Genomic DNA, 15,650 nt, shown 5'->3' with positions numbered 1-15,650 from the left:
ACCTGTGTATCATTGTGACAACTATTCGACATCAGAGAACCGTGAACATGCAAATGTTTTATTAAATTATTGAAATATTAACTTAAAATAAATATAGATGTGTGGAATACGGCAAAATTGGCTTTCCTAATGTATTTAAGCGATATGATTTTATTAGAAAATTTTAAAGAAAACAAATAATAATTAGGACGAACTTAATAAATTATGAAGAATGTACTGCTATTGTGTGAATAATGTGTAATCACGTAATCCATAAGAAAGCAACTGTAATTTGACTTTTAAAACTTAATATACTTAATTTTTGGAATCTGATTACGTAATCCAGATTACATGTAATCAGTACAGCACTGCTGACCACACACACACACACACACACACACACTTCTGTACATCTCACATCCTACTAATGATGCTGACTGAGGAGACCAGCGTGTCACTGCTCCAGTAGGGGGCGCTGTTCTGTCTGGTGTGTGTGTGTGTGTGTGTGTGTGTGTGTGTGTGTGTGTGTGTGTGTGTGTGTGTGGCTCTGACCTCACACACAGAGACCGGGATTAATGATCACAGGTGATGAGAGAGAAAGGCAAACGGAAAGGAACAGAAAAGACAGCTGTGTGAAACCATCATCCGCACGCGAGCGAGGAAGTCCTGCTGAAACCAGAGAGCTTTGAAGACCCGGCCAGCGCATCCCGCCAGACTGACCCGGAATATATGTGGAGTGGCGCCGTCCGAAGGATTCCCGACCGGAATAACGGACCAACGGGGAATAGAGCCGCCAACATGTGCGTGATACGCGTTCATATACAGACAGACACGCTATTAAAACACACTTTACACTAGTGTGAGCAACACAAACTACATGAAAACCAGCATGATTCAGACATACACCAATACAAATAACAGATGATATGCTTTCTAACCCAATATTAATGACAGTCCTAGCGTTTTAATAATGTAACATTTTAATAATAATGATAATGGACATTAATAAATATTATTTAATTATTATAGTCACTAAATAATAAATAACAACAACAATAATAAACTTAGTACATAGTAAATATTATTGTATGAATTAATTATTATAATTAGTAAAGTATTATTATTAGTAATATTAATAACAATAATGGAAAAAACAATAATAATACTTCAGTAATTATAATTATTTTTACTAATAATATTTATGTATTAAGATGTTATTATTATGTTTTTCATTATTATTAATAATACTAACAATACTTTAGTAACTTTCGTAATTAGTTAATACATATAACAATAATTAAAAACATAATAATAATAATAATAATAATAATATATGAATACATAATAAATATTAAAATTAGTAAAATTAATTACAATATAAATATTTTTCATTATTACTATTAATAATACTAATAATACTTTATTAATAATAATAATAATAATAATAATAATAACAATAATGGAAAAAACATAATAATTATATGTTAGTAATTATAATTATTTTTACTAATAATATCTATTATGTATTAAAATGTTATTATGTTTTTCATTATTATTAATAATACTAATAATACTTTAGTAATTATAATAAGTTAATTCAATACTTATTATAATTAATCATAATTATTATTACTAATAATATTTATAACAATAATGGAAACATAATAATTATACTTTAGTAATTATAATTATTTTTACTAATAATTTATATTATGTATTAAGATGTTATTATGTTTTCCATTATTAATAATATTAATAATACTTTAGTAATTATAATAATTAGTTAATACAACACTTATTATTAATAATAATAATAATAATGAAAAACATAATAACATCTTAATACATAATAAAAGTTAGTACAAATAATTATAATTACTAAAGAACAATTTTTTCATTATTATTAATACTACTAATAAGTATGATACCATGTTGTACTGGTTTGTACAGGACATAAATATGAACAGTGAACCAACATACTGCAACAATCAGACTTCAATCTCACCAGTTGCTTGTTTAACTGAGGGAAATCACAGCAAAGACGAAATGAAACCTCATCCTGCAACCAACACACACCCTCACGCCGACAGACAAACCACATCAAACACGTCCAGCTGAAGCTGACGAAACCAGTGATGACATGAGGATAACAACACCAGTCGCTAGTGCAAATGCTAGCCTACATCTCTGAACGCAAGTATGGCCACAACAAGTATTATAAAGGGGTGGTTGATTATGATTTCACTTTTCTAACTTTAGTTAGTGTGTAATGTTGCTGTTTGAGCATAAACAACATCTGCAAAGTTACAACGCTCAAAGTTCAGAGCAAAGGGAGATATTTGCTTTTAAAGAAATCGCTTTTTAAGGACTACAACAAACGGCTGGTAGAGACTACACGAGCTTCCTCCCGGGTTAGTGACATCACCAACCCTAGAATTTACATAAACCCCGCCCCCTGAACACGATTTATAGATTATCAAGACAGAATATGCTAATCAATGACTAGAAGATAACTACACATCAGCTTCATAAATTCATCAACTAACCATTCAGAAATGTCCTGTTGCTTCTACATGTTGTCACTTCTTCTCGAGTCTCTCCATCATTGTCTGACTCCGGTTTGAACATTAAAGACTAAAAGTTTTTGAAATGTTCAGTGTGTTTGTGTGAGGTAATCGGAGATACACACACACACACACACACACACACACACAAGCTCTTGAAGCTCCGCCCTCTGTGCCGGGAGCAGCAGCTCATTTGCATTTAAAGGGACAGACACAAAAACTGTGTGTTTTTGCTCACCCTCAAAAAGCGACAATTTTAACATGCTATAAAACAATATCTGTGGGGTATTTTGAGCTAAAACTTCACACACACACTCTGGGGACATCAGAGACGTATTTTACATCATGTTAAGAAGGGCATTATAGGATCCCTTTAACACGTACAAATGTCTGAAGGTCATGTGATAACAATGTGACATTCGCTATCTAACGTGCACGTTTATAAGTGTGATGCAACTGTGTGTGTGTGTGTGTGTGTGTGTGTGTGTCACTCACGTCGTGGTTCTCGGGGCCCGTCCACCGTGATCTTGATGGCTCTCTGATACGTGGCCACCTGAGGAGGGTTTGTGAAGACGGTGATGGTGAGAGTGAAACTCTTCCCTGAGAAACACAAACACACAGGTCAGAAGTCAACATCTGCATTCAGAGTCAGCACTGGATATATTTATTAGTTGCTATATGTCAGATGTGTTCGTTTAAGGAGTGTGAGACTGTAAAACACACGGGCGAGACAAGACTATTTCTGGACGAAGACATTTCGGCTGATCTATCAGATGGACGGCTGTCGTCATTAGTGCATAAAAAACCCACAATCGGAGACAGAAGGGAATTTACAGTCGCTTTTGTTGTGTCCTTAAACAGAGACAGAGTTCAGACGGTACAGACGAGACACGGGCCAAACAACACGTCATGTGACCGAGTCCCCAAATAAACAGAGGACACATGGAGGATCTCGGAGGGAGAGAGAGAGAGAGAGAGAGAGAGAGACAGAGAGGGAGAGGGAGAGAGAGAGAGAGAAAGAGAGAGAGAGAGGGAGCGAGGGAGAGAGAGAGAGAGAGAGAGAGAGAGAGAGAGAGAGAGAGAGAGAGGGAGAGAGGGAGAGAGAGAGAGATAGAGAGGGAGAGAGAGAGAGAGAGAGAGAGAGAGAGAGAGAGAGAGAGAGAGAGAGAGTCTGAAATAATTCAGTGAGATATTGAGAGGAGTCACGACACACAGACAGGCAGATTTCACATGTACTCAGATGTACACACACACACACACACACACACACACACACAAAATCAGTCTGGATTGCATTTAAAAAGTCAAAAGAAAGAAATAGGATTTTGCATAAAGAAAATACAGGACATTGTATAATAATATAATATAATACTAATACCTTTAGGACATTATTTTCAATTAAAGCACATTCTCAACACTTTAATGCAAAACGTCATTAATACGTCACATAAAATTATGAGAATCAGCATAACAAAAATGACAATAAAACATCCAAAGTAAAAAAGTACAAAATAGGTTTAATTTTCTTTATCTAAAATATAGTTTCTAATTTTTTTTATTTAATTTTCTAATCTATTTCCATAGACAATCTATATTATGGTTAGTAATTAGATGAGTCCTTTTTTATTTTTTTATTTTTTTTTACTTTTTTAAGTAAATTTACTTTTTTACATATATATATATATATATACACCCTCAAAAAGTGACAATTTTAACATGCTATAAAACAATATCTGTGGGGTATTTTGAGCTAAATCTTCACATACACACACTGGGGACATCAGAGACTTATTTTACATCTTGTGAAAAGGGCATTATACACCCCTTTAACACTTAAAAATGTCTGAAGGTCACGTGACAACAATGTAGCATTCGCTATCTAACTGGATGTCTAACGCTATTTTACACGACTTACACTACTATATATATATAGTAAAGTGTAATTTATATCCAGTGATCAAAGCTGAATTTCCAGCATCATTACTCCAGTCTTCAGTGTCACATGATCCTCCAGAAATCATTCTAATATGATGATTTGATGCTCAAGAAACATTTATGATTATTATCAGTGTGATTTTGAGTGTTTTGAGAGCTATTTTGGATCACTGCCATTAAGCCTGTCACTGGTGCCAAACGACAAGCTCAATCCTCCAAAACTGTCTTGAATATAATCCCTGGAAAAAACACTGACTCTCCTGAAATTCATTGTTTGTATTAATTCACACACTGGCTGCTCGATTCACCAAACTCACTCAGATTATAATGAGATGCAAGATTTTAGTTTGCGGTTTCATAATGAGCTGCTTCTCTGACTGACGAGACGTGCGTATGTGCCAAACTACACAAACCGGATTTGACTATGAACTGAGAGGATTATGGGAGCTGGGGTCTGTACCCACAATTCCTGATGCTTTCACCTGTCACTCATCGCTATGACGATGAGAAGGACCCCAGAGAGGCGTCCCTTTGCGTGCCAGAAGCAGGTTTGAGTTACACAGCACTAAACGGGCCTAAGATCGTCGGCCAAAGAGAGGTACGGTTACACACGCGCGCGCGCTAGTCGTTATACGGCCAGAAACATAGAGCTGGGAAAAACTCCAAGCTGTTCCCCAAAATATGACAAACTACCGGTTTGACCACACACACGTATGCACAGATGTGCAGACACACACGCACACACGGGATCAGCGCTCGAGTCCGATGCCAGGTGCTATTCTGAGCGCAGTCGCTTTGACAACACCGATCCACTTCTGTCTACGATGATCTCACACAGACATAAACAACACACAAACACCACATCACATCCAGGGAAAACACACTTACAACGCTGTAATACTGCGCTAACAATCTGCACTTACTGCAGGACGTTCAGAACATTCACTTTACAAAAAAGTACTATGGTATTCTTCGAAATGCATCGGAGTACCATGTAAATACCATGGTATCGGTACCACGTTATGTGTCAGACTGCAGTATTTCCATGATAATACACTCTAAAAAATGCTGGGTTGTTTTAACCCAGCTTTGGGTCAAATATGGACACACCCAAACGTTTAACGTAATTAAAAAATGTAACCCAATGGTTGGGTTTGTCCATATTTGACCCAAAGTTGGGTTAAAACAACCCAGCATTTTTGTACCAAGTTTTTGGACAGGCAGGAATTGAAGTACCGTGTAAATGCCACATTAAAGCCTTAAAAAACTTCAATGGTAGTAAAATGTATATACCATGGTATTTATATGGAAATACAAGGTACTTTCAAGAATACCATGGCACTACCGTGACTATGGTAATAAATTGTGTGTTAAAATGTTGTTGTTTTTTGTTGGACCCGGTACTATGATTATTATTATCGCATGGTATTCTTTGAAGAACCATTTCAATATCATAGTAAACCTTTTAAAAACTACTTTGTGGTACAATGATGGTATCAGATGGTAATACCGTAGAACTGTGAAATATACTGAATGATACTAAAATTCACGTACCATGGTATTTCTATAGAACTGCAAGGTACTTTTTATTTTTGCAAGTGAATGAATAAATAATTAGTAGTAGTATCATGGTATTACCCTGATTATTTTGAACATTCATATCTCACTTACAAAACAAGTACCACGGTATTTCTTAGACTACCATGTAAAAAAACCACAGTACATGAATGTTAGTGCCATATAAAAAATTATTTAGCACTTTAAAAAGTGTTGCTCAATTAAAAGTAAAAATAGAATAGAATACAGCAAAATATAAAGATAGAAAAAAATAAATATATATATAATATTAGAGAAAGAGATAAAAAGAATAACAGAAACACCAAAACTCTGCTCAATCATAATGGCCATTAAAAATAGTGAAGGCCTCATCAAATAAATAAAGTACGATAGTATCTGATATCACATTTGAGCTATAATAATACCATGATATTTTGTAAAGTACCATTTGAAGGCATGTAAATTCCCTGCTATATTTTTATGATAATAATTACATATCTGACACTGCCACAGTACGTTTTTGTATATGAATTCTCAAGAAATATACATGCAAAACAACTAATCTGTTCCTGTCAAACACACTCATTACAAAACCTTCTGCACTAATACACACCCACACACACCCACACACACACACTGTGGTTCAGTGGTTTAGCGTCTGGACGGGAGTCGTTCTGTCTGAGAGACTCAGTGTCCAAACAGGGAGGAAGTGCACAGTGTTTCTCAGGGGGACGGTCCCATACAAAGCGTGTGTGTGTGTGTGTGTGTGTGTGTGAGAGGTGGGGGAATTTGTTTATAATTTGTTTATCTGTGTCTATGTTACTGTACGCCATGTGTGTGCACTGACAAGTCCAACTGACACAGCAAGACTCTTAATAAGTGTACTTGAGCCCACAAGGCAGCGAGAACAAAGCGTTTGATGGACATGAAAAGCCACACACACACAGATGCAGTCTCTGCTGTCTTATCTACACATCTGCATAATACAGAGTAGCAAGAGTGCGTAGATATGCGTAGTTTACATTTCTCCCTTACTTAACACGCTGTTTTTTTTTCGACCCGCACTCTTTTCCGGCACTAAACCTAATCACTTCCATCACATCAGAGTGCAGCTGCTCTCACAAACACACACACACAAAAACACAAGCGTTGCTTGGATAAACAACAGTCTGTGAGGATGTGCATGTCTGAGATGCACTGAAATGCAAGACTTTCATGCAATAAAATATTTTTTTGTTTAACAATCTTGACTAAACATTTACGCTTTTCTCTGTACACAAACATTTCATTTTGCATTCTGCTCTCAAAGCACGCAAACACACCTGTTGCAAACATCGACTTTGTTGCCCCTATTATGCTGTGTTCAAATGATGATGCAGACAAAAGAGGGCAAGACAAAGGAGTGTGTATGCATTCGTATGTTTACTGCAGGTCCAGGCATGTGTGTTAAAGGCAGCGTGGAGGGCTATATCAACGAAATCAAATCGGGCCTTGAACAGAGCCCTGTGGGACCCCGTACTCATTTCCCAGAAGCGAGTCATTCTGTTGACTAACTACTCTGTCATCTCAATTCACACATCATGAATACCGTCAGAAGTTGTCCCAAGAGATGCGTTTTGAGTTTTGAATATCTAAAATACAGGCCACAAAAATGTCATTACTGCACTCCGGTACCACAGAGAAGTGCTTCAAACGTCAAAGTGCTAGTGTATATAGAGGCTTGTGTTTTAAATAGATAAGACCTACAGTATTTGACTGCCACAGGAAGCGACTGGTAATGGTCTGTGTTGATGTGTGAGCGCTGTATCAACACAAATAGGAACATATATACGCAATTAACCAAGCATGTACACACACATACTTCTGTGCACCGCAGACACTGCATTAAAATATCTCCGTCACGGCTCAGCGGTGAGTTTCATCCACCGTGTTTCCTTCGCTCAAACATTTTGAGGAGTAAGTGAGTAAGTTTTATGCATATGCATCGTCACTTCTAACCTCGTCCGCTGCGGCCGACGAAACGCAGGTCGTTGAAACGGGCCACTTGGTTCTTGATGGCGGCCGTGGCGTTTCGGAGCTCGGCAGAATAATTCTCATCGTTGCCGGCCATCACAGTGACCAGTGTGCCGTCAGGGATGTCGCCGAGGGCAACCACCTGTCAATCAATGAATGAGCAAGATATGTTACTTTGTTACATCAAAACTCTATTTTAGAAACACTCCAAAAATACAACGTACGACAATTATCACATTGTGTTACAATGAAAAGTCTGATGGATAATGAAGCTAAAACTAAAAAAGCGACAACTATTAATAAAATGATTAAAAATAATCAAATAGATTTCTCTATTTGAATACGTTTTGAAATGTAATTAATAAATAATGCTCATTATTATTATCAATGTTGAAAACAGTTTTTGCGGAAAACTGAGATCCATTTTCTTCAGGATTCTTTGATGAACAAAGTTTATGTTCTCAAATGTAACATTTTAAATGTTTTTACTGTCACTTTTGATGAATTTGATGCATCAAGTATTAAGTATTAATTTGTTTAAATAAAAAATCTTACTGACCCCAAACACTAGCGTGTACATGCAACTGAACATTATTGACATTTATATGTATATATATTTTCCTGTAATTTCGTTATTATTATACTTACCAATAGATCGTATTAATAAACATATTTAATGACTTTATTGTTAAGCAAAAACATTGGGCAGATACTGAAACCCAAACCACATTCAAATCCTCTATACTGTCCTGCGTCACATCCACTTGTGCAATATCTCCATATCTAAACTAAATGAGCCGGTTATTTGCATATTAACTGTAAATGTCAGCTCATTCTTCATCTCTTTGTTTCGGAGAGCACACATGCCTCGCAGGACTACGCTCTGCTTTTGGCAAGACTGGGTGGTTCGCATTTTTACCGTCATTTGCCAAATGCGGAAGATGATGATGAAAGATGTTGCAGTCACCCATGACGACAAGAGATTAGCAACAATTACTGATGTTTCCCTCCAAATCATTAGCTTAATTAAGGATGTGCATTAAAAAAAACAAAAAAACAATGTGAGATTGTAAGATTTTAAAATGTCCATATAAGCACTTAGCACAAGTTTGTCTGATAGTCAAGTAGACTTAATATGGCATTACTGCGAGTTTAATTTAAAGTTGCGGTTGTGCAAATGTATTTGAGATTACTGAGATTACTTTAAAAATGTATAACGTTAAAAAATAAGATTTAATAATTGAATCAACATGACTACATTGGTTTACAGTAGGAACAAATAGAAACACAGTAGCTCCTCTTAAGAAAACACATGCATTCTTCTTCTTCGTATTGCCAAGTATCATTAACCCATGAGCGGTCTGTGGTGGAGTACCTTGAAAGCGATGGGCAGGGTCTTGTTGCAGCGCCAGTGTGTTGGCAGGACGGAGCAGAGGAAGTTTGGGCTGTCGGTGCGCACCAGTTCTCCTGGGTGGTCTGAGAGCACCTCCACCATGCTCCGGTCAGCCATGCGCAGTTTCCCCACCAGGGCGGCGCCACTGCTCTCCTGAGCGCCCAGAGGCAAACCCTCGTTCATCTTCCCCGAGCTCAGGGTCGTCGAGGGAGGCGTGAAGCGTCGCCCAGGCGCAGGTTCTGAAACACACGTGTGCATTAGGCCTTTCATGAGAACAATAGGAAAATTTAAAGCATTTACAGTATTTAACTTTTGCAATAATAATAAATATGAGACGCTTCTTTGTTGCGTTGATCTGCACTTGGGCAGAGTAATTAATTCTAGTAAAATTACCTATTAAACATTGCCATCTTATATAAAACACATTTGCGGCCTTCTATTACAGTGACTTAACTTTGAGTTGGGCCAAAAATACATTACTTAACCATAGTAAAATTACTATAATGCATGGCAACTATTAGAAAACATGAAGTTTGCAATATATAAAAATAAATCGGAGATGTTTCAAACATGTATTTTTATAAAATGAGATCTAAAGTGAGACTGAATGAGTAACATTGTATGCCACTGACGACAGGACCTTCATATACACACATGCGAATTGATGCATTGCTCGGCACTGTATTACTAAGCAGAATAATTGATTTTAGTACAATTATTTATTTAAACATTGGTATCTTGACTAAAAGACATTTGCGGCCTTCTATTACAGTGACTTCACTCTGAGTTGGGAGAACAAAACATTACTTAACTATAGTTGAATTACTATAATGCATGGCAACAATAGGAAAAAATATAGTTTGCAATATATCACAGTTGCAAAAACAATGTATTTGTTAATGTATTTATATAAAATGAGATCTAAAGTGAGCAACATTCAATGCCACTGAGGAAAGGACCAACATACTGTATGCACACATGCAAGTTAATGCATTGCTCTGCATTACTAGGCAGAATAATATCTTAAAAGCAATAAGACTCTTGCAGCCGTGAATACAGTGATTTTGAGTTGAGACAAAAAAACATGAAGTGACGAGATATAAGCCATGAGAAGCATGAGTTGACTTTACCGCAGTTACGTTATTTTCACTTTTGTTATTCAACGGAACAATTTATCATTTTATGCAATTTAAAATGCACAGTTTTGGTCATGTTTTGTAACATTTGTAAAAAAAACTAATAAAAAAAAACTTTTTCCGAGCAATTCAGGTGCCGTAACCCTGGCTGACTTCTGTGCCTCAGAGGCGTATGAAAGCTTTAAAACCGTCAGGCCTGCGGTCATTCGGGCCGACCACAATCAATGCCACATGAGTGCTGAACACGTGACAGAGAACCACTGCGCTCTCCAATACAAACACAAACCTGGAGTCTGTCGACGGGTGTTCGGGGCGAGTGGGAGAAGGTGTAGAAAAGAGAGAGAGATGCATTTGCAGAAAGAATAAAACACAGCACAAATGCTGGACGCCATATAGGCCAGACACATGAGACTTAAAGAACGAGATGAGAGGAGAATCCCATTAGACGGATTCTTACGGCACAGTATGTGGGATGAAAACTAGATTTTTTAAAAAGGTATTCTGCTTTTGTTTTAAAAACTCATCTGAAAAATATAATCCTTATATTCATGTTGGTCTCATACATTTTCTACACACATTCTGGTTTAATTTAACCATTGTTCAAATCAGTAAGAGAATATTGGTAACACTTTATTTTAAGGTGTCATTGTTACAGTGTAATTATACATTTAAGTACTGAGTAATATTAATTAACAACATGTACTTAGGTTGGGATTAGGATTAGTTGCATGTAATTATGCATAATAATTACTAAACTACATGTTACATGTGTTACAAAGACACTAAAATAAAGTGTTACCAAAGTATTTAACATATTATTCATGAATTCTCTAATGGTTCCATTTGACCTGAACAAAATATACATTTTCAAAAAATAATTTTTTTTTAATAAACAGTTACAAACATGATTATGTATAGTTAATGACAACTCAATAATGTTGAAAATAATGTTTTCCTATATTTTGGATGCACCGCACTGACTTGTTTCAGCGGACAATCTTTTGGGGGAAATATTAATAATATTTTTTACAACCTCTGGGACAGTTAACACCTATAAGAACAAAAAATATCAAAATGGCTATTAATTCAGGAATTTAAAACATGTTAATCATGGAACTTCAGTTACAAAAAAGTACTTTTTTGTATAAATTGTGCATTTCTGAATAACATATCTGCCTATTTAGTCTTATTTTTCATCTCTTTCTTTCTCATATTTAGTTATATTCATATACTTATTCATTTTTTGCTCATGTTGCTGATTTTTCATTTCGAATTTTAATGCAATGCTATTTAACACTTTTGTGCTATAGCTATTTTGCATGATTTTAATTATTTCACACTGCTTTCTTTGACAGTAACTGTGCAGAAGTCGAGAGACAGAGAATCTGTAGTATTTTGCCTATGGGAATGTCACATTAACATCATGTTTTAGGTTAAGGTTAAAGGTCTCAGTGATTATTAACAGCTACGGACATTCAGATATTATGAAACATGACGCGTAAAAATAGACTCGTGAAACCGCCGTTACGCATGTGTCCAGAGCTCAGAAACGCTCTTACCGTATTTGGCGTCCCAAAGAAAAACCATTTGGTATCTTTTGAACACCGTTCTCAGTCAGGATCACAGGATCAGGATCAGGATCCCAGACGAGCAGCTGATTCTGACGCGCGCGACTCAAGGATACGAGCTCAAGCTTACTATCCTTTAGGCGAGGTGAGAAAACCCTGCGGTTCAGCCTAAACTGAACTCTGATCAGTTCATGTAGAAGTTGTTCCTCTTTCAGCTGGAGACATCAGAGAGGATGATTTGGCACGCGCGTATCCTTTGGAAAGTGCGCGTGAAGTTGCGCACCTGACGCCGACGCATTCGCGGTCTTAAACTATCTAAAAAGTGCATTCACTCGCTTGTGTACAAGCGTAACGCTGCTGAGAGAAAGTATTCTTCCTGAATCCAGCTCGCGGTGGGAATGATGATGCGTTGTGAGTGAATGAATCCGCGCTTTTACTGGCACTGGGCAGCGCAGGAACGCCAGCCAGGGCAGCTCATTTGCATACGCCTCCTCCTCGAACGCTCTCATTGGACAGTGATGACAGACCTCGATGGGCTCGGCCAATCAGAAGACCGTCCGAACCGAGGGCGAAAAAATGGATCTGAGCAGTCAATGGAATTCCTCGCGCGTGCTTCGACGCGCGCTCTCGCTGATTCACTGTTGATTTGGATTTAAGTTACTTATCAAACGGAACTGAATATCAGGTGAAAATGAAATACAGGGTAAATTACAACAAACACAGCATGTTTCATTATATTATATTATATTATATTATATTATATTATATTAAGTAATCATATAAACACTTTTTATATGCAATATAAGAGACACCGAATATTACGCATGTCAATGCAGTGGGAGAAAACATTTAGCTTGTTTTGTACCAGGAGATGTTGTTTTCTATTTTATCAGAAGGAACATGATATCAGCAGAACAAGCAGATTCTCATTATAGCAACTTCAAATAAATTAGATGACAAATAAATTCAGTCGGAAAAGTTCAAATTAAAATGTGCAAGAGTAAGAGAAATTCACAACTGTCAAACGTCCCTGACTACAGTTTAGTAATGTTTCTAGGACAAAGACAGCAGATAAAAAGTGCTGATCTAATCTGAGGCGTGTTCTGGCCAACAGGGGGCAGCAGTCGATCTGCATGAGACATGTGGAGTCTGTTAGGACTTATAATAATGCATGAAGTGGAGACGACAAGAAGCAACACAGAAATGTTTTGTCATCTTTCGGTAAAACGAATAGAATGTGAATTCCAAACCGCTGACAAAAGACTGTCAGTTCTGTAAAGGAAGCACAGTTACTGAAATCTGGCGCTCACACACACATTTCTTTTTTTTCTTTTTTTTTTTGCATGGTAATGTAATAATAACTTGACTGCGTGTTTTAAGGCCAAATCATCACCTTTGCCTGCCCTTGTTAAAAGGACACGCTACATTTAAATAGATCTGATGGCTTCTTAAAAAGCTTGATTATTAAACGGTGCTTTTGAGATTCCTTTGGCTTCATCAGGACTGTACAATTCCCACAAGATTGAGTTTTATTAATCAGGAGTAATTCAGAACAATAACACCAAGAACTAAAAGTTCTCTTCTGGTCATGATTCATTTGTAAAAATGTAAAGAGCTGCTTTATGAGATCCGTGTTATTCATGTCTCATCTTCCTTGTTTGTACCGAACATTACATATGAAACAAAATGCAAATCCAGATGTCATCACTTTGAAAATACTGACTGTCCTGTTCATTACATCAGGAACTTACATCAGTCAGTCGTTTGATTTTTACCCAGACGTTTATCTGACTGTGAACATATATACCACATCTGAGTTCATCTGAGAATAAAGACTTCATATCTGAGTCTAGTGAAGCCAGAAAGAACAAGGACAGGAATATATATATATATATATATATATATATATATATATAAACATTCATTGTACTTTTTAGTTAATCTTTTCAAACTATACAGAATCATGTTTGTAACTGTGTTTATTAGGTACAAAATACTGAGAATACAATAATATCTATTATAAATATTAAAACAAATAGGCTATATATTATAATTAGGTAACACATTATTTTAAGGTGACGTAGTTACATGTTACTGCATTTACTTACTATAGTAAAAACAGTAAATTATGCATAATTACAAGTAATTAACCCTAAAACAAACCTTAACCGCAACTCTATAGTAAGTACATGTAATTAATTCATACTTATTTGAGTAAGTACAACGTAACTACGTCACCTTAACCTATAATAATAATAAATATTCATATTAAATATTAAAAGTGCCTGAATAAAAATTACAATTTAAATCCCTAATTACAATTTGCATGATATAGTTGAACTAATTTAAAAGTGAATAATATGTTATATGAATGAAGCCAATAAAGCATATAAAAACAGCTGAATCTGAAAGCAAAGATCAGTTTCAGGGAAAATAATATAACATGCACGCCAATCATAAATGATTTTCTAGCACAAAGGCACCGCAGGTCTTGGACGCGTCTTGTGTTTTACTGATTTCGAGAAATCTGATCTCTGAAAGTTGAGCAATCAATAGCGCTTGTAGTCGGCTATAAAATATATTGACAAGCGTTGCAGGGTTACAAATATCTGATCATGTTCGCTCGAGCCACGGAGGAAGCACACGCTGAATACAATATAATACTATAAATGGGTTTCTTCCCTCTGAAATTAATACAATTATTATAATTCGGCCTTTAGAAACATTTAGGCGACTTGGAAGCAAACATCAAATCATGTCAGATCTCGTATCAGATGGTCAGCGTATTGTTTCTTGGAAATAACATACATTAAGCAAATATTATTTCATCTGAAAAACAAAGTCCTGATTTTAAGGACACACACACACACACACACACACACACACACGCAATGAAGGAACATGAAGTTGTTGTTCCCTATTTCAACAGTTCCTCTTTCACATTCTACAGCGAGGGAAAGACAAAAACCAGAGAAACTGAAGACGACGAGCAGAAAAGGAAAAAAAAAAACACGATGTGATTCATGAAGAACGAAAGTGTGAGAGAAACTAGAGGCTTTACCGAAGAGTGCGTTGGCGTTTCGGCCCCTCCTCATGAAGTACATGGCCCACGAGATCGGTCCCGGCGCTTTGAACGGGCCTGAATTCATTTGGACCTGCTCTGATTCAATCCAGGATTCACAGCAGAGGAATATGGATTCCCTCCTTCCCCTCGCTGGCTTTATACTCTCCCGTCTCCCACCGTCCCGCTCCGCATTACACCGAATACAGATTAAAAGTTGACATGCAGTCATGACTAATATATCCCATCAGAAAGCATGTCCTCAGGAGACAGGCCCGTCTCTCTGCCCCGGGGCTCTTCTGTCCCGCTCACTTCATTTAGCCACTGATTCCCCCCCGACATCTTGATTTTACTCTGCATGCAGTGAAAACGCTGAGATCACGCATGAGAGAGCAGGCGAAGAAGCTTTAAGTTCGTACAAATAAACTTAAAAATGAAGGCAAA

The 15,650-nt window shown here is 36.7% G+C and overlaps 1 protein-coding gene across 4 annotated transcripts in view; it reads right to left on the bottom strand.

Moving 5' to 3' along the window:
- runx1 (RUNX family transcription factor 1) overlaps positions 1-15,650 on the bottom strand; it is a 72,785-nt gene that overhangs the window by 14,930 nt on the left and 42,205 nt on the right. For 3 of the 4 annotated variants that reach the window (XM_084105817.1, XM_084105815.1, XM_084105816.1), the window contains exons 3-5: positions 9,424-9,680; positions 8,034-8,190; positions 3,039-3,143 (exon numbers count right to left, since the gene is read on the bottom strand). In XM_084105817.1, coding sequence (XP_083961943.1) covers positions 3,039-3,143; positions 8,034-8,190; positions 9,424-9,680 — 519 coding nt within the window. Of the gene's footprint in view, positions 1-3,038; positions 3,144-8,033; positions 8,191-9,423; positions 9,681-12,136; positions 12,728-15,650 lie in introns of those variants that run through there. The other variant, XM_084105818.1, reaches the window with a different exon arrangement.

The sequence above is a fragment of the Abramis brama genome (genome assembly GCF_963993115.1).
Source record: "Abramis brama genome assembly, chromosome: 2".
Lineage (NCBI taxonomy): Eukaryota > Metazoa > Chordata > Actinopteri > Cypriniformes > Leuciscidae > Abramis > Abramis brama.
This window is presented reverse-complemented; position numbering and strand designations above follow the sequence as displayed.